The sequence below is a fragment of the Candoia aspera genome, chromosome 5, assembly GCF_035149785.1.
Source record: "Candoia aspera isolate rCanAsp1 chromosome 5, rCanAsp1.hap2, whole genome shotgun sequence".
Classification (NCBI taxonomy): domain Eukaryota; kingdom Metazoa; phylum Chordata; class Lepidosauria; order Squamata; family Boidae; genus Candoia; species Candoia aspera.
In genome coordinates this window covers 26775815-26796587 of record NC_086157.1, presented here as the reverse complement: position 1 = coordinate 26796587, position 20773 = coordinate 26775815, and the positions used below count along the sequence as shown (strand labels likewise).

At 36.6% G+C, this 20773-nt stretch overlaps 1 protein-coding gene across 2 annotated transcripts in view; it reads left to right on the top strand.

The window, feature by feature from the left end:
• UBAC2 (UBA domain containing 2) overlaps nt 1-16563 on the top strand; it is a 108275-nt gene extending 91712 nt beyond the window's left edge. For both annotated transcript variants that reach the window (XM_063304818.1, XM_063304819.1), the window contains 2 exons: nt 12708-12830; nt 15953-16563. In XM_063304818.1, the coding sequence (XP_063160888.1) occupies nt 12708-12830; nt 15953-16060 (231 nt within the window). In that variant the 3' untranslated portion in view covers nt 16061-16563. The remainder of the gene's footprint in view (nt 1-12707; nt 12831-15952) is intronic.
• Nucleotides 16564-20773: the final 4210 nt, after the last annotated feature.

The window sequence follows — 20773 nt, the reverse complement described above, 5'->3', positions numbered from 1 at the left end:
TTGTGTGAACTCATGTAATGGCTTTTCAATAACCAGGTTAACCATATTGGGTGATGATACAATTTTGTTTTACATTGACTTAATCATGCTTGCAAGTCTCTAAGTGTGCTTAAAGGTTTCTGTCAGGCATTCCCCTGTCCTCTGTTCTAAAGCTCCCCAGAATTTTAACTTGTGGCAGGGTATCTTCTGTCCTAAACAGGACAAACATGCATATGCTGGTCTTGCCAAGGAGGAGGGTTCCATTTGTGGAAATGACATTTACAGTAATTAAACACAATTCTACATTCGAACAATGTAAACTTAATTGGCCTTTGTGCAGACTATATATGCCTGTGTACACAAAAATCCAAGCAACATATAGATATAAAATAGGGCTGAACAAAAAAGTGACTTTTTTTCCCCAATTCCTTTTTTTGGGGAAGGGGAGACATAAGGTAGAGATAGGATGTTAAAGGTGATTTAAACCAGGTAGTGAACTCAGAGGACAAAGGTTTTCAGATGCTTGGTGAAAGATTACAGTTTGGTGGCAGAGTTCCTGCCTGTGGCTAACTCTTAAGTCCCATTGCTCCCACCCATAAAAAATATATTTGGGTGAATTTACCCTTAATCATATTAATTTCATGTGCCATCGGGTGGGGTGGGGATAAGAGTGATTTTTAGCAGAACCAAAAAGAAACTTTAAAACAGACAAATATAGAATTCTTCATGGGACACATATCTTCCTGACTCAGAGGAACATGTAGCTTCAGTGGTCTGGTCTACGTTAACCTCAGAAAAACTTCCGGAGTAGAAACTTAAATGAAATGTTCTTGAGGGCAGTGGCTTCTGCAATGTGGTTTAAAAGTGATGCAATACTTTTAAGTTTTGTACTTCCCTTTACAAATGCATTTCCCAGATTCCCTTCTTTCATTTACTCCTATTGCCCAAGATTCTCTTCACCACTGAATGTCTTCTCTGATGTAGAAACATAGGAGGCATATTTAAGTTTCATATTTATGAAACTCTAGTAGGATTCTGTATGTATTTGGACTCAATTCGAAAGGGTCTTAATTCCTTACTCTCAGTGCCAACCCTTTGCTGTTATCTCCTCCCTATCACTAATCCTCTTTTCCCCTTAAAGTATCTCATGTGTGTTGATGTCTCAAACTCCTTTCTGGAAGGTTGTGATTTGATGGTTGTGTGCTGAGATCAGAAAAGCTGAGTTAGTCTGTCTCTGGACTTAAAAGTTCATAAAGATTTACTGTTTTATTGTCATTTTGTTTTAGCACTTCTTTCTTGGCTATTTAAGCTTCTTTATAGAGACCAGTTTACTTTAATCTTTTCCAAACTGGTTGTCATCCATGGAGAATATATGAAAAGTATTTGAATTTGCAAAAGACATTTATCATTTTGGGTTTTTGTCACCTCTTAGAGACAATAGGCAATCTCATTTTGACAGTGTCTCCTTAGCACATGGAAGACATTGAAGAGACTGGGGATTATGCATCATTGTTACAGAAAGAAATTTTTTTTCGCTTTCCTACACAATAGTTGGAACCTTGGGGATGGCCCTTAATGACTTATAGTTCAGAAAGTGTCCTTACAAGGAAGGGAGATTAAAGGCATACAGTATAGTTAACATCATTCAAGCAGAATCCAGCACTGGGGACTCCGCAACAAAAGAAAACAGGATGTTGCTTCTTTTCCTGACTAGATTTTTTGTGTAGTGTTCTTGAAACAAATATAGTAGAAGCTTAGTAGCCAAGAGGGCTGTGGTACGTGTTTCCTTCTATTCTCCAGCTTCCTCAAACTACAGATGGGTCAACGCAAAGATCAACCTAGTAATTCCTTATTAGTTGAGCCACCTTGCTTTTTAAGCCGTGTGAAATTGGCAAGGAAGAATCACTGCAAGCTTCCATTATGACAGGATGTTCAATAATACAGATCAATTCTTCCCCGACCAAAGCTCTTTCATCTATTGGTTAAGGCTGCAAGGGTATGCTTCTGAGGAACTGGTTAAAAGCATGTTACTGTGTAGAAAAGATTCAACAAATATTTTTATACAAGATTGTCTTTCATGATATGTAAGTAAAGAGCCAGTCATAGGAAATGTGTCTTATTTTAAATGTTTGTGGGTTGATCCTTAAAGAACCAAATAGCAGCATTCAGTGGTATTCTGATTAGTAAAGGACATGGACCTCTTTCCACACATCCATAGTTTAAGCTTTCCTTGAGAGGAGTAGCTCTTTTAAATCTACATGTGAGTCATCATTTTGCTACATGGAATCTACTGTAAATTGGATTTGACAGCTCTAACCTGCTTCCTTGAGCACATGGCCTGATACAGTACATCAATGTATTTTCTTATAGACATGAACTCAGCTAGAGGTTTGCCAGTTTTACGTATTTCCTCAGCTTTACATTTTTCATTCAAAATGGTTTTATAACCAAATCTACTATTTGATCCCAAAATTAATTCCTTCCTTCACTTTTTATCCAGCATTCAGAAGAACAACAGATTACTTTCCAAGGAGAATATACACACTCCTCTATCTCAAGCAGATCTTTCTGACAGAGGCATGGTTCAAGATCACCTGTGCAGAGAGATTACCCCAAGCCCCTCCCTTTCTGATAGAAAACTTTAAAAAACAAACAGAGAAGTTAGGAACCAAGTGTGAGAAGGGAAACAGGGATTGTTCCATCTCTCCAGCAGGCCCAGAATTAATTCACTGGAATTCTCAGAGAGATGGAGGAGAAATCTAAGAAGAAGAAAAATGGCTTCTTTGAAAGGATAGATTTAAAAAATAGCTAGAAATATTGGGTAAAATTATTATTTTGACTGCTTGTTTAAGTTTAATATGTTGTCTCTGTACTAATTTGTTTTATCAGTTGGAATCTCTTTACAGTACCAGAGACGTATGTTTTTGTCATGAGTACTGATGGTGAGCAGGAGGGGACCCCTATCCAGGGGGAAAATGCATGCATAGTAGAGAGAGTTTGAGCTGTCATTCAAAGAGACACAGAACAGACCCGCCTTGACTTTTGGGGTTTATCTGTCTGGGTTTTCCCATGCTTCTTCAGTTTGGTAGGATTTTCTGTCTACTTCTCTCGGCGTGGTTCCTGCTTGTCAGGACAGTTCTGCTGTTTATGATTTAAGCAAGGTGAGATGACACCCCCACCCCCAAAGATAGGTGGTAGCAGCAATAACTATAAAGCTTCTACACCAAGGAAGGTATGTAGACCCACAGGCTTTTGGGAGAGGGGGGTTTGAGACCTCCAAGCTCAGCCATGCTATTACAATTGTTCAGTGGCTCTTTGTCTTCCTTCATTTTGGCCAGGTATTTCATATCCTTCTAGAAGCAGTGACATTGGCTAGATGAGTTCCAAACATTGAGTTTTACTTGGATAGAACAGTAAAAATTAGAACATCTGTGGCCTCATTTATGACGTCTTAGAGGGCTGTGCCATGGAATATTTATTATTTTGAGATTGATTGAGGGTTGTCATAGCTCATTATCCTAGTAGCAGCAACCATGGTGGCTTTTAAAGTTTAATTTCTAGAATGAGCTATATAGGGTAACCACACTTTCCCAAACTTTACAGGCAGGATAAATATACCGTTTATAATGGTAACAAAGTAGGCAACAAAATTTAAAGAATTCTAGGAAGCTCACCCTCTGGTGCGGTTGCTCTGTTACATCCTGAAGTGACACCCTCTGCAAAGCTCAGAAGAAAGCGGAAACTTACTTACCATGACTTCCTGTTATCTGACCTTTAGATGGAAGGCAGGTAGCTGGGTCTCCCAAAAATAGGAGTTTATTTTTCCATAAATGCTATCCTGTTGTTTTAGAAAATGCTGTTTTAATTATTTAATTTGTGACTTCTAAATTTCCAGTAGTAAGATCTTAGTTTTATAAAACTATCCATTCAGGAAAAATGTTATCATGTAGGGACTGAGGTGCTCTTTTGCTCTTCCACTTCACCTGGAGTATAAAAGTGACAAAGGATTTCTGTAATGGTTAGAGAACAGGAATATATTATTAGAATATCTTTGTTGTTCTTCACCAACTGACTAGCAGTAGTCCCTTAGGCAGCTCTGTCAATACTGTATGTCTGTTTATTATGATGGTCATTTACCAAAGTATAACCCAATTCCATGACAGACTGATAAGTTGGTCACTGTCTGAAATAAAATTATCTAATCTAATCATGACAGAAGGAGAGAATTCAAAGGGAAAAGTAAAATAAAATAAGACAGTAGACAAGTGAATGGCAAAAATAAATAAATAACAGACTAAAAGGCTTTACAGTTTAAATACAAAAATGCATCTAAAATATTAGAGGGACTTAAATTACTAACTATAAATTGGATCGAATCCTGAATACTTATATACAAAAGAATTTTAAAAAACTAAAGTGGAAATTTAGTTATTTAAAATAAGATCTGAGAGTAAACATAAACATTGATAAGCTTCTTTCTAGAATATCGTAAATGATTGGGAAGATACTAACTGAATGTATTGTGAAAAGAATTAACACTTTGGATGCCATTTCACAGGGTTTTTGATGTATTAAGAATAAGGTGCCACATGTATAGCACTTTTTCCTTGTTAAACGTACTTCAGGGGCATTAATATGAAGATTAGGTAAGGTAAGATAGCAGTATTATTATCCCAATAAGGTAGAGGAGGAGGTCAAGTTAAGCAGTAGTACAAGTAAATCATTGTGTAAAAATCAACACAGAAGATCTGAACTTTCTGTTCATTACAAAAATGTTTGTTTTTAGGTTTTTGCTGCTCAGGTTATATAACATAAACTGTGTCCTCTTCAACCAGTTGACTGAGAAAGCCATTTTGCAAGTAGTATCTCTAGTCTGAGAGATAGAAACTGTTACAAGATCTATTTTTCATGTTGTGGCACCTCAATTATTGAATTGTTTGCTGATAGAATTTCATCTGGTTGGTTTTCTCTGATTTTTAAGATATGACTAATTTGAATTTTGCTCTGAAGAGGTTTGCTTTAGAGCATATTTGAAAACTGCAGTGGCTCACTATCCCTTGGTGATAATACATAATTGAACAAGACTCTGAAATCAATGCCAAATCATTTGTGAGAGGGTTTGATGTCAAGTCCTCTTCTTATTTGCCCTTGAAATTTCATGACACAGTAGTTGCAAAATTTATTTAGAGAGTCACTTGGAAACATATATCTGAAAAGGTAAGGGTTAGAAATTTTTTAAAAAATGAATTAAAAGTATTCAGGATTGTGTGTATTTAAAGTTTATAGATGAACTTTCTATAAAAATTGAACTTCAGAAATTACATCTTGATCAGATTGTTTATATATCCATTTTAAATGCATATACTCCTGTGTTTTACATATGTGGTTCAGTCAGAGAATTTGAATCACATAAGATCAATATTAATTATAATGGATCTATATTAGCTATAATGGCTGCATATACCTGATGAATCCCAATCAGGACAAAACTGGTTATACACTACCTCCTGGTGATCAGGCAATGAGTAAAGCCACAGGAATATACTGAAATAGGTGGTGGAGTCATGAAACTTGCAGTATGCGGACATGACATAATAGCAGAACTCATATAAAGGAAGGTGTACAGTATATATTTACAGATAATACATATAATAGTTTCAGAAAAGAAAATTTGTGCATCTATATCTGAGAAAGTGCTATCTGATCATATGTCCATGCTTTTCTTAACAGCTTGCAAGCATCTAGTTGGCTGCTTCCAAAAGCTGGTTAAATATTATATTGATTAATGTATTGCTTTTATTCAACTATTGTTTCTATTCTTCCTTTTTTTGTTCTGACATTAGTAAACACCCTTCATTCCCTGCCATTTGTAATTCAACTCACTCCCTTTCCCTATTTATTTATTTATTTATGTTTCGACTTTAGTCACTGCCTATCTCACTGGAAGAGCGACTCTCAATAAAACGAGAATAAATAATCATTAAAATACAATAAAACAATACTCTATAACAAAATATGATCCAAGGTATAGGTGTTAAACAGTTCTTTTATGTTTGATTTAATTTGATTGTATTTTATTTATAGTGATTTTATTTAAATTGATTTTATTGTTAAATTCTTGGTGAGCTTTCTGCTTAAGTGATACTCACTGAATGTAGAAAATGAACCAAATTAGTCAATTTTTAGGCCGTTTCAGTTTTGATTTAATTTTGCTTGTTGCATTTCAGGTACCTTTTGAGGATATAGGAAACAGTTGCGCTCAGTACTGTAGAATGGATTGTATTGTATAACAAACATATAACATTATATATTTTATCACTTAGCAGGGCATTTGAAAGCTGGTCAGACCTATAATCACCTGCATTCCATGTTTCTTTCACTCATTCCTTGACTCTCTCCCAGGGCTGTTAGGATAGATACCAATATTAAAGCAGGAATGGGCAGTATAGCATCATGTTGGACTTTTTACACCTTTACATCCAGCAGAGCTAATGGTGAAAGATGATGGAAGTTACTCTCTGGCAACATCTGGAAGGCCTCACACTAGTCACGTACCTTAAGCATGATCTAGCAAGACTCACAGCATGAGATTGCTTCTAGCAGTCACTATTTCTGACCTTTTATTTTTGTGATGTTACAAAATGCCATCCAAGCAGCGATAACATAATTAGTAACATTCTGCTCTTAACATTATCATATATTTATTCTAAAAGAGAGTGTGCTTTGCTTGTTTATTTCATTCCAAGAAAAGCATTTACATTTAAACCTTTTGAAAAATCGTATCACTGGCACAAGCCTTCCCCTCTTTGGACTCATACTGATGTTTTGTCTACTAATGCTTTGAATGCCCAGCCAGCATGACCGCTCTCAGAGAGTATGAGATTTGTAATGGCAAACATTTCAAAAGAGTCAGATTGGTGAAGCCTGAACTAACAAGAAGATTATATAGTTAATACATTCAGAATCCTTTTAAAATCATTTTACGTTATAGTGACAGTGATGAAATTTACAAAAAAAAACTTTGTGAGACAGAAATAGAGTTTACAGCACAACTCTGCATACATGTTCAGATGCATATAACTGCAGCCTTAAAATTTTCACAGTGCTAATGATGCTTCCTTCATTGACACACATCTGCAGTTATCGATAGGAATGTATTTTGGTCATCTTTATTAATGAAATGCTATTTAACTTACCTCTAAAGGTGCTGGAATTTTGAAATGAGGCAGCATATTTACATTCTAATTGGCTATGCATCACAAGAAAGAAAATGAAAAACAAAAACAATACAGACTTTAAGAACGGGGCTCTCTATGCTGCTTTCTCCCAAATTATACTCTGAAGTGAAGAGAGACCTACTAGATCTATGTCAGGGTTGTAGAACCTGAACTATATTTTCCAGGATCTCTCACCATTGGCAATGAACTGTTGGGAGCAGTAATTCAGCAACATCTGAAGACAGACAGGATTTTTATATTTTCAAGGTAGAACATTCTCCAGCTACCGTAAGGGAACACAACGCATCATTATTTAAGTACTCTAAATTATTTCATTGGTCACTTAGCACAAAAGTAAAACAACATGACCTCTGATTTTTGTCTGCGGCTGTGAGAGCAAATTCTCACATACTCACAAGCTCAGTTCAATACCAAAACAAGAGAGAGGTAAAAACACCCTCTCACCCAAAAGACAGTAGCTTCTACCAGATTGCATCACTTTAATGGGAGAAAAAGGGACAAGAATTTGAACCTTGATTTCAGTATAAATAGAGCTTGCATTTGATACACAGCAGTTGCTGGAATTCTTTCATAATTATTTTTATAACATTACAAGAAATCTGCTTATCTGAGTTTTGGTGTCTTTCGTTTAGTTTTGAGGTTTCTTGCCTAGCCATCAGGAGATGTTTAACAATGGCCCTTGGAACTTCTCTTTATCATACCAATTGCAGTGTCGATTTTGTATCTTGACAGTGTTTTATCATGCTAAATGTGCCTTAGATAAACTTATTTCTAAGCTTTTACACAATCTCAAGTAAAATCAGATTTACTGTTTTAAAGTTGATGACCTCTATAATTGCCACTGCTTTAAAAAATGAAAAAAGAAACACTAAGTTTTATTATGTTCTTTTATTAGTATTCAATTATTTGTATTTATAACATTTGGTAAACTATTCTTTGTATTGCTTTTAGAAGTGTTTATGCTTTTTAATCTGAACATTTTAACCTTATATAATAATTGTACAAAATGCTGGTCTGTATCTTTAACAATAAAAATTACAGTCTACATTCCTTACAAATCATTAAAAGCTACATAGGATATAAAACTTAACACCCAAAAGGAACAAACACAGAAACAAAATCCCAATTAAAAAAGATTTTTTTTAAGTTACTTAAAAGTTACTTGTTTTTAACTCTGCTAAAAAACAGAACTTACATCTCATCAGGAACAAAACCAGATTTTTATAGACGCTGGAAAATAATGGAATCCTTTCATAAATTTAAGAGGAAAGGAGAATACATTCAGTCTACCTAACATTCTCATACATCTTAGAAGATTAAAGCAAAATTCTTAAAAATAATCAGATATTTTTCCAGGGCCTTTTAAATAATGTATCCCCAAATAGTTATTAATGGAAGTCAGGTGGCAATACAATAATGCAGTTACTGAAATAAGAAGGCTCAGAGTAAGAAAGTGGTAGAATACACCTAAATCTGCTTGACATGACTAAATCTGCTTTGCAAAATTGGTGGAAATGGAGAAAGACTAAACTTATTTGGGAAAATTGGGGAACAAATTCCTGAAATAAAATTTGAGTGACTGTTAGTGTCACTTAAATTTATAATCAACACATTCTTGTAAAATGAGAACGTGCACCAGTAATTTTAAAAGAACAATATTAGCTTCAGTCAAAATTGAATAAGATACGTTAACATATTTAAGCATAACCTTTAAAACACTTCATTTGAGCACAAAATATTTTTCAGTGATTCCACAGGATCATTGAGCTGGAAGGGGCCATATAGGCCATTAAGTTGAACCTCCTGCTCATTGCAAAAACTCAAATTAAAACATCCCAGAGATAATGATTGACTAGCTGTTGTTTAAATACATCTATCCAATGAAGAGGAGGCCACTGCCTCTCTGGATTAATGGTTTAAATAAATTAACTTTTAATTTTAATTTATTAATTTTTTATAGTGTTAAACTTTTATTACTGTGACTAAACACTGGGATGCAGATCTTTTGAATTGAGTTTTTACAAATAGTTATGTAATCTGTAAGTTGTACTACTCTGTTTATAATAAATCTCTATAGTTCTGTAGAAGCACCTTATATTCTAATTACGTGGTCTGAAAACTGTACTTATGTAATACTCAAGTTCTTTATTCTCTTGTGGGAGTAAATCCGTTGAATTCACAGAAACTTACTTATATGCTTTGAAACTATACCATAATTCTTATATAATAGAAATATAAATGGAACATAGAGATAAACTGGAATGAATATCACTGGTCTCCTGCTCAGCTAACCTTTCATTGAATGGAATGGCTTTTAAAATACTGTTGTTTGGAAACCAGAAATCATAATAAGAGTTTCAAATCTCATCAGCATTATTTGCACTTCAGTGTCTAGGTCCCTATGTCTAGACATAGGCACTCAGAGACATTCAGTTTACTTATATAAAAGATCAACTTTGTTGCTGTATCATATTTGTATTCTAGATATATTTTCTTACTATAAGGGAATGCCATTTTTATTTTGAAAGGATGTACATTTTCAAGATTGCAGTGTGTCACTGGTAACGGAGCTGCTAAGCTGACAGACGTGTGGCATTGTGTTAAGAAAATATCCCAAGTTCAGTGTTTTAAGCCTGAATCCTGAGTGTGTATGAATATCCTGCATATACCTTCTAGATCATGAGATGCAGGCAACAGTATGTTGGCTTGCAAGGTAGCCTCTAGATTGCACACATTAGGGGAGGCAAATGGATTTTAATTGTACTTACAGGGTATTGGCTACAATGTACCCAAAAATATCGATATTATTCTTACTGTTAGCAGGAAATGCTACATGTGGCACAGAAATGAACAATTTGGCAACCTAGTCTATATTTTCACTAAATTACTAAAAAGCATTGTGTGAAAGCATAATGAGCAACAGAAGTCACTATCTGTGGGCCGTGATGACTACAACATAAGGAAGATTGTGACTTGGAATGTATGTAGGGTAAATGGTAAAGAACATGATTTAATGAATGAAACAAAAAATAAATATGTTCTGGGTCTATGAATTAAGAGAAAGTGGAAGGATATAGGCGTGATGAGGTTCTGAATGAGATTCAGACCATTTCTTGCTAGTGACAAGAATGGATTTTGGGAGAAAATGGACACAGGGGTTAAAAAGGAAAGAAGCTAAAGTAGAATGACTGTAGGAAGAGAAAATAAAGAGTCCTGCATGAAAAAGTATTAGAATACAAATTAGTCTTTCAACTAAAGAATGAAAATTAAAGAAAGAGGATGTGAAATCTGCTTGAGAAAGGACAAAAAGAACTATGTCACAGAATACCTCAGAAGTGTCTGGAGTTAAACTAATGGGAACTATGGAAAAAGGATGCTTGGTGGAATGAAGAAGTGAAACCAGATGAGAAAAATTGCATGCGCATGGTGCAAAAAATTGGTATGAAAAGAGATTGTATAGTGTGTATAAAAAGATAGTTGCAGAGAATTAAAGAAAACAAGGAATTGTTGAGATTAAAACAGCCAAGGAAAGTGCTTATTGATTTTGACTGCATAATAAACAGCTCTGAAAGTGGGTGAGGAAGGCTGAAAAAGGAGCTTCTAGCAGAGTGAGTGGAAGAAAACAAAACAGCGATGAAATGATTTGGGATAAACCCAACAGAAGGGAATGATGGAAGGAGTATTTTAGAAATGTGTATGGAATGATAGCAATGTGCCAAAAAGTGGAATTGAAACAAATGTTACACATTTTGGAGCCCAAGAAAAAACAATGACATTATAAATGCATTGAGAACATTGACAAATAATGAGACTGCAGGCATAGATGATGTTACTGGAGGAATATTAAAATATAGACATGGTTTGTGTCTAACATGTGTAGGAGGAATGTATCTGGCCTGATGATTGGAAAAATGTCGTAATTGTTCCTCTATAGAAAAGGGGGATAATTTTGTTAGGTGTGCCTGGGGAGGTGTTTGGCATTATTCTGATCAAAAGGTTACAAGACCTAACAGTGAGCAAAATTTGGGGAGTGCAATGTGGCTTTATGCCAGATAGACCAATTTTTTATTGTTCAGAAGGTCACTGAGAACTATACCGTATTTACTTACTTACTTTTGAGGCTCACTGTATATGCCATTCCAATCATGAATGACTTTGAATGTGAGAAAAAAAAAGTTGACTATACATTTTTTAATTCAGGGAAAGCATATGATTCTGTGAATGGACTTTAATTATGAAATGTTTTGAGGAAATGTTAAAGTTGCTTGCTGGATGAGAAGAATGTTATAGATAGAAGTAAAACATTCATGAGAATCAATGGAAAGTTCAGCTAATGGTTCACTGCTAAGCAGGAAGTAAGACAAGGGCGTGTGATGTCCCATGGTTTAATATATTTAAGGAATACTTGTTTTGACATTAGAGATGCAGTGGATGGGGAGGACGAAGGTACATGTATTTTTTGTATGCAGATGCTGCTGCTTTGCTGGCTGATTTACATGAATATTACATGATACAATGCAGTGAGTGGTGTGGATCTGAAAATTAATGTGCAAAAGACCAAGCTACTTGCATTTGACAGGAAAAATGGAGTGAATGATGGAGATGACAGTTGGGTATGTAAGAAGATATATAAAAGTTGTATTAAATCGCAATGGATTACTTAAGTGTGTTTGATAAAGAAGAAGACATGAATTCAAGAATGAATGGTGTTCAATGTACATGGATGGAATACAAAAGTGAATGAGCATAATACAAAAAAGTACTTTTGAGTTGATTTGGTATATAGAGAATGAACAAAGATTGAACCCCAAGACATATATATGAAGAAGGAGTGAATGGATCAAGAATTTCCTTGATTGTGGCTGGATGGAGTGGATGAGATCTTCAAAACAGGAGAGAAGTTTAAAAAACAAAAGCAGTGAAGTGGTGGAAGGAAGTGATGGAAGCAATGAAATTGTTAAAATTAGAAAGATATGGAGAGAAAAAATATAATGTATATTGTCCAAGACATCCCAATTACTAGAACATTATACAATCAAAATACTTTTCTATCTCTGACTTGAAATGGAGGACATGAAGTGTACTTCCAAATACTGAAGGTACTGTCATAGAAGCTTGAAAACCAAAGATGAAGTATATACAGATATCAAGACTACAAAACTCTGAAAACAGGGGAGTTTACATTTAATAGTCAGATGTAAGGAACCTAAGATGGATGCATTCTGTAGGCCAGAGCTGAAGGAACCAAACCAAATCTACAGTGAAATAGGCTGTAGAACAAATGGAGTCAACCTTGAACTGGATGTAGGGGACTTCCACTGGCATCTAGAAAGGTTGGTTCTGTGATTGACTTTTTGCAGAATTTTTTTAATCACTCATATTTTACACAACTCCTGTAATTTGCTCTCAGTCTTTAATTTGAAAGTTTATTCATACTCAACTGTATTGTTTGTGTTTAAAAAAGAATAACGTGGGAATATTTTATTGTAGGGTGGAATAATTAATTGGAATCGTTTCTTTCCTCCTTTACGTCACCGACGTAATGCAAATTATTTGGATAATCACCCAACTGAGCATGAGGTACGGCCTCCAGCTGAAGTTTCTGAAGAACAGGTAACATCTCCTTTTTATGAGAGAAAAACCCAGTATCCTAGGTGTTTCACAATTTTGCTAAGCTTAAGCATATCAACAGCTTTCCATGTTCACCACTCAGTACTGAAAAATATGACTAGCAGCATATGGCTTGTTCACATGGCATCCCTTCCCTAAATATAGGGAAGCAAACATGCACATTATACAGTGTGAACTGATCCAGTGTGGTGCCTAGCACCCACAATAAGAATAAGGATACACAACCTGAACTGCCAGATAGTGCATCATCAACTTGTGTATTATATATTCAGGTGCTAGAATAGTATCTTCTTCAAATGCTCCATCTGTCTTGTAAATTAAAAAATAGTGTTCTGGCAGAGTTTTTTTTCAAAGTTTAACTGCTTTCAAGACCTTGTGTTGAATGGCAAATTAATTGTGCATTTAATAGACTGAGAATTCTGGAAGGCATCACATAGGAGTATTTTCCATACTGTTCAGTTGTAAAGAAAAGGATGGCAACTATTTTGAATGGCAACATCAAAATATCTGAGGTATCTAAGGGCTTTGTTTAAGCTTGTTCATTTGTTCCTTTCATTATGATTATACACAGTCTACCAAGGCACATGGGTAAGTTTTATTTTAAATGTGTTATACTCTAAGAGACCCAATGCAGACAAGAAAGTTGGGGGAAGGAAAGAGAAAAGTAAGCAAGCTACATTTCCATCTCTTTCGTAAAGTTGTATAATGAAGTTCTGCAATGCAACTGGAAGAGAAGGCTCTCTGGGAAGAGGGACAACTATTACTTGGCTTTAGCTGGGATAGTGAAGGGGGCCTTACTGTTTTGATTCTCAGGGTTTATTCAGCTAGAACCCTCTGGTACAGCCAAGTGCGAAGCCCTGGAACATGGACTTCCTGAAAACGAAGTAGCAAATTGGCAGTTAGTCCTAGATGAACTGATTCAGGGGGCTTCCCTGTTTCACTTGTCCCTCTGATTCATTATTGTAATTGTAATTGAACCTGAGGACAGTGACAAATACTGATCATTCTCTGTTCTTTAAAAAAGATTCATATTGTCTTTCTGGAAATGTTGAATCACTTAGAAATGCATTTTCTGTTTGAGAATTATCCATTCCACATCGCAAATGACAAAATAGAAAAAAGGAGTCAATTGTTTCAACAGTAACAAAATAATCCATCTTATGAGAACTGGAACTATGTATGTTAAAAAAAGAGGTTTAGAAGACATTAAAGACCTAACAAAATCTCTTTAACAAAAATGTGAAATAAACTCTGACGCATATTATTAAATATAAAAACATCTTACATAAGGTGCATTTGGAGTTGAGTATTCATAGATGTTGCTGTTCTTGAACTTTCAGGTTAAAGAATTTCCAAACAACCTTCAGAGAACATGGCATTATCTTAGTTTTAGAAACAAAACAATTTCAGCAGCATCAGGTGTATTTCTCAGCAAGCCAGTTGCAAACTTTTCATATTGCTGCCTTTATTTCCCAAAGTGCCTTCCATAGAGCATGGAAGGGCATTTTCCCACTCTGGATTTACTTGGTAAGGGGAAGCTGAGCCAGGCAACGAATACATTAATAGATTTTAGTATTCATTCCACTCTTGGTGGGATGCACGTCGTTATAGATAGGTTGTTCGGTTAAGTTGTTGGGCAGTATGTCCAGCAACACTGAACTATCTGGAAAAAACAACAACAGAAAAGACAACTATTTTACTCTGTTATGTCATCTTGTAAGTTTGGGGGAAGGAGTAATGGGAAGAGCAGAGCAGAGCCAGGATGGCTCCAGCATTTGTTCATTCCTTCCTTATCAATTTGGTTTGGTTTCCCTCTTTCCTCCAAGAGGTCAAGCAAGATGTCTTCCTAGGAGATCTCCTTTACCCCAACAGGGTAAGATAGGCTGGGCTGAAAGGGAATGAGTAGCTCAGTCACTCAGTGAGCTTCCATGGCTAAGGGTGGACTTGGATCTGGATCTTCCCAGTCCTAATGAAACACTTTAATGTTACATCACACTGACTCTCTTGGGTTCTGCTTCTACAATGCAGAATAGACTGACCGGCAGGCTACTCAGTAGAGCCCCTGCCCAGCCAGCCCACCTATTACTTGGTTGAATAGTATGGATGGCTGCCCCATGCAATTAACTATAAGGGTCTGAAAGCAGGCTGTGTTATTATGAGTCCATGTCTTCTTTTCCTTGCATTTTTCATTTCCTCTCTTTTTGCACATGCTGGCAATTATACAGAAGCAGTCAGTAATCACTGGCTTTCTGATTCCTTTTATATATATCCAAAATAAAGTATCCAGGATTCTTAAGACAAACTAAAAAAAGTGTACAATTGCCTAAAACTGAAAACTTGCCCTGTTTACAACTCTGATATCATATGATAGTTGTCATGTGCTAAGCTTGGAAACTTTAAAGGGATTTTCCCAGGTTTCAGGAATTTTTGACAGTTGTGTTCTCAAAGCAAATTCTGATGTTATTTGTAGAAGTGACTCCCTGCTCTCATAAATATTATACCTGGGAAAATACCTGGGAAAATTAATATCTGGGATATGGGAATACCTGGGAAAATTAATATCTGCATGTGAAAACCTGGTTTCAACTTTCACACTACTCTGACAGTCTAAACAGCATTGCTGCATTACTCTTTCCCATATTGGCAACACTGAGAAGTCTCAGACTACATTGTCTCCCCTAGCCAACACCCCCCTCTAGAAATATGGTCATTTTATGCTTGTGAATGAATTGCATGTAGCTCCCTCCCATAAGGCGCAAAGCTTCTCTATTACTCTAAGCAAGAAGGAATATTACAACTCCTATAATATGTAGATAGCACAACTATTAAGGCTAGTTTCTTAACATGAGAAGCATGGTACTATCTGCAGAGCAGTTACCCACATTGAATGGAGGTGGAGTCTCATGAGATACTTGTTCTGCCTGACAAATTAAACATTTGAACTAACTTTAGTCATTGTCATTACAAGAAAAAAAATTAACTTTACCAGGTTCCTATGTTATACCTATATCTACCTCCTCACAATCAGTTCTTCAAAGCATGCTGCTATGTTGGCTGTTTGCTATGTATTTTCATATTTTTCTCCTTCTCTTATTTCTCCATAGGTTGCCCGACTCATGGAAATGGGATTTTCTCGAGTAGATGCTTTGGAAGCTTTGAGAGCTTCTAATAATGACCTTAATGTAGCCACCAACTTTCTGCTCCAGCACTAATGAATTGAATACCTGCAGTGAAGAACTTAAATTGACACATGTGCTGTGCTTTCCAGAGGGCTGTAAACAACTGCAGGGTAGACACTTGAATGTTTAAATCAAGAAAAAGAAGCTGTCTCTTCACATGCAATATATTACTGCAGAAAAGATGGCTGGCACTGGAAATATCTTTCCTTTGAATGGAGTATACTAGCCAGGTTGCACTGGAAAAGTGTTTGAAATCATAAACATATGTTATATATCAATATTTATTTTGCAAAATCGGGTTTGTGTGTTCCCCCACTCCCCAAATCAGCATTAAATGTTTGATCCTCATAACAAGGAAATAGGAAAGTTTTTTTAAAAAAACAACTCCTTTTGCCAAAAAAACAGGTCTTTTGTTTCATTTTCATTTTCTTAATTTTTTAAAATACTACCTTTCATTCATTTCCTTTATCAAAGCTTTAAGAAATGTGCAAAATTCCTTGGCCATGTAATTTCAATAAAGGGAGAAAGGACTGAAATCTTGTATTCGGAGGATTCTATTCATATTTAATTTTTAAAAGGTTGGGGAGAGCGTGCAAAGCAGGGCTTCTGGAATTTTTTCCAGCCCTTTCACCAGCAGTGTTTACTGTATGTGTTCCCCGCAGAGCACACGGCAGGCTGCATCTGTTCTGCACTGGGTCATGTGATCAGGAGGGAGAAGAGCTTAGCAAGGAGCAGATCGCCACTTTCCAGGTTGCTACCCAACTCCCTCTCTCCAAGGATGCATTGGGACAGTTTCCTGACCCGTACCTGACCAATGTTTGAACTCGACCTATCTTGGGTCAGATTCCCCATGGCAACATTTGGTCTCGTTCCATTCAGTTCTGGAGAATTTTCTCACTGACAGGCCAACAGGCAGGTGGACAGAGAGAGGGCTGAGCTCCTTTACATAATTTTGTTCCAGTTTAGGAAAGAATAAAAAAGGAATGGAGGATGGAGTTAAGTACAGTAAATAAAAAGGGAAGGAGAGACCGCAGGAAAAGTACAGCTTTAAAAGGAAGGAAAAACAAAGGGACTGCTATAGGATAGAAAGATCTGAACCCCATTCATATGAAGAAAGGTTGAAGTCTAGGAATGTTTAGCTGAGGGGAGATGTGATAGCACTACAAATCTATGAAATGATGCCGCTACATTCTAGACCAGTTGCAGTTCCTGAGTAGTCTTTAATGGGAGCCGTATGTAAAACATGTTGCAGAAGACCAACTGGCAGTAATGGGGACATGAGTTACTGTAGCTCAATCCTCCTGCATCAGGTAAGGTTACAGTTGGCACACCAGCTGGCAGAGAGCTCTCTAACCAGGACTTCCACCTGTTCAACCAGGAGCCATGAGGCCAGAAGGACTGACAAATCATGAACCTGTCTTTCATGGGTAATCCACAGAGAACCTCCTATCCAGATCAGGCACTGAAGGGGTTGACAGCATCTCCCCCACAGCCTGGGTTGTCAATGTAAAGTTAGGTAATGTTAGTGTAGTGATCATACTATACTGCTGCACCCCAAACCTTTGGATGACTTTTCCCAGTGGTTTCATATAGATGCTAAAAGTAGGAGAGAGAGGACCCACCCCTGCAGCACCCCACATTGCAGAGGCCACCAGCATTCGCTCCAGCCCAGCACAGGCTGAAGCCGCCCATTGAGGAGGGAGCAGTTAATGTTATAATACAGTATTGGAAACTCTTTATTCCATTTATTATCTTCTCAGGGTAGCTTCTTAATCAGTTCCCCTGAATGGAAAGGTATCTTTCTTGTAAATAAACTCATATTTACATGTCACAGTTAAACCCAGAATATAAAAAGTCTTTCTATAGAATGAGAACTGCGGAAACACGTAACACTTAATACCCATTTTTCAGCTAATCATTTCTCTTTTGTGTGTTTTCAGATGCTCTGATTGATAGAACCTTTACATTCAGATTTTGTCTTGATAACCTTTCAGATTCAAAGCCTACTACGCAGTCTCTCCTAGGGATATGGCATGTGTAATTTCAGAATCATGCTTTGTGGCATGCTTTCACAAAGTAATGTTTATAGCAAAAGTAACATAGCTGAGAAAATGAGAAGAGTGAATTTTATGAAAACACCATCAGGAAACTCAGTCACAGGAAAACATAACTTTTTTTAAAATTAAGGGTCAACTGTGAATAACTATCTTTGGGATACCTCCCAACCTGGCAGTTAGATCCTTGGAGGGCATGGCTTCAGATGCTCCTGGTCCTCTGCTTGCTTCCATAGCCAGAGTTTCAGGGAGCTTTCACTCTAGGTTAGGAAAAAGGCTCATAAAGCTGTTGGTGTTTTTTGTCCTTCCTTGTCTATGTTCATTCTTTCTATTTTTATAAACTTTGTACATTGCCAAATATTGTTTGGATTCTTTATTGGTGCCTCTGCTGTTTGTCTTTTGGGACAACCCTCTTGTCCCATCTACCCCATTTCCTACAGTTATGGCTCTTCTAACAGTTCACTGCTTGAGAATAGTCATAGATTGTAACTTCTCTGTTTGAGACACAATTATTTGGCTGGTTGTTTCATCCAAGATCGTCAATGGTTGCTGTTTTTGAAATAACTGCATTTTGTTTTTTCTGATTTCTGCATTTTTTTTAATTCCTTGACAGCTATAAGTCTCACACAAGCTATTTGTAGCAGTGGTGCCAGATGCATAGAATGTTTATTCTAGTTACAGTTTTAGACATTCTTGAAGCTGGCTTTGCTTTGGTGGCATTTAGTTGGTCACTGAAGATCTCTCTCATTCCCTCAGCTGTACTGATTGGCACTAAATGGGTCTGGGAAGTACCTAGAAACATCTTTTGTTAAAAAGAAACTCAGCATTGGACCAAACTAAGGATTGTTAATTACAGTAATCAAAACACTGTTTTTCATATTTTTTTTAATTGCAAGAGGCATAGGGCTGAAAAGGAAATAGAAAGTAGCAAAGAGGGAAATGGAAAATTCATCACTTAAAAAAAATGGTCGCTCTCTAAAATGTGCCCATCTTCTAGTTATTTATCTAGACATCATCCGCGCATTTGCAAAAATAATATCCTCAAGCTTCTTTCATAAGTACCTAATATAAGTACCTAATATATATAATATATCCTTCATAGCTGAACAGGGAAGAAAATGAGCTTGCTTGATTGCCTTAGACAAATTTCACAGGGTTTAATCCTGACACACTTAGTAAATTAGACCACTGTCCTCCTGCCCACTATAGTTCTCCACACTCACTGGAAACCACAGCTATTGGCATTGTGTATACTTGTATTATACATTTGTTCCACATTCTACTATAAATTGCATCACATGTATTTGTTGTAATATCTTTGCCTTTATATCATGCTTTTGATTTAGTGAAACACTAAAGAAGATCTCACTTCAGCAGAGCTATTCAGTTTGTGTAAACCTTGTATAGCTATAAAAACAGTTTGTGTACAGTTTGCAGGGACTTCTAGGATAATGAAGTGATTCACAGATGAAGAGGTGAACTAAATGCAGTGAAAGATTAAGTTGAGTGAAATTTTAAAAATCTTAAGTTATTACTATTTAGATTTATATCCCATCTTTATTTTGTACATTTCAAGGCAGAATGCATAATGTTTTGGCCTCCTGTTTTCCCCACAATAACAACGCTGTGAGGTGGGCTGAGCTGAGAGAGAGAGACTGGCCCAAAGTCACCCACCCAGCTTTCATGCCTCAGGGAGGACAAGAGGTCACGTTCTCCAGGTCTCTAATCCAGCACTAGCCACTGAACAGCTGATCAGCGCACTAGGCATTGGGCCTCAGCTCTGCTGTCAACCAGCTCACAAAATTCTAGAAAATATAACAATCGGCTCTCACAAACTGGTACAAGCCGGCTTCAGCACACCACTGGCTACGTGCTTCGCGCCCGTATGCCCACAAACACATGAAACTGCTCAACTTGATACTTCAGTACAAGATTTGGTTTGTGATAACATGATTTACTTAGACTCATGTTTCATCCTGTGATCATATCCACAGTATGAGATGCAAAAAGAGAACAAGGGAAGGGCGATTTCTCATTGGTTGGTATTTATGACAAGCATATGTGAGTGGAGGGTGAAGAATTGTGAGCAATCATTTTGCACTTTATAGATGATTTGATTTTATGAGTATAACAATAAACAAGGTAAGAAACCTGAATAGCCATTTATAGAGGCTTTATAGTACAAGAATTATTGGCTTGTAGTTTTGAAAGGTGTGACTTCCATTTAAAAGAGTTTGAAAAATTTCAGTAAATCAACAACTCAAAACTCTATAATGGAAAAGGAAAGGATTTGTAAATAATAATAATAATAACATTCTGCTGAGAGAATGCCTGCGACAGCAGCAAACATGGGAGGAAAATTAAGCAGAGGAAGTGCCATGGCAAGACAAGACCCTGCATGGAATGTACCATCAACAGATAGCTGAGTTGGCTGACCTTGGGAAATCCTACCAGTGGCTGGAAAGGGCTGGAGTAAAAGACAGCACTGATCATAGCAACACAAGAACAGGCACTAAGCACCAGATCCATAGAAGCAGGGGTCTACCACATTATACAGGACCCAAGGTGCAGACTGTGCAGAGAGCCTCAGAGACAGTGCAGTATATAGTGGCAGGGTGTAAGATGCAGGCAGGAACAGCATACACTGAACAACACAACCAAGTAACTGGCATTGTGTACAGGGACACAAGTA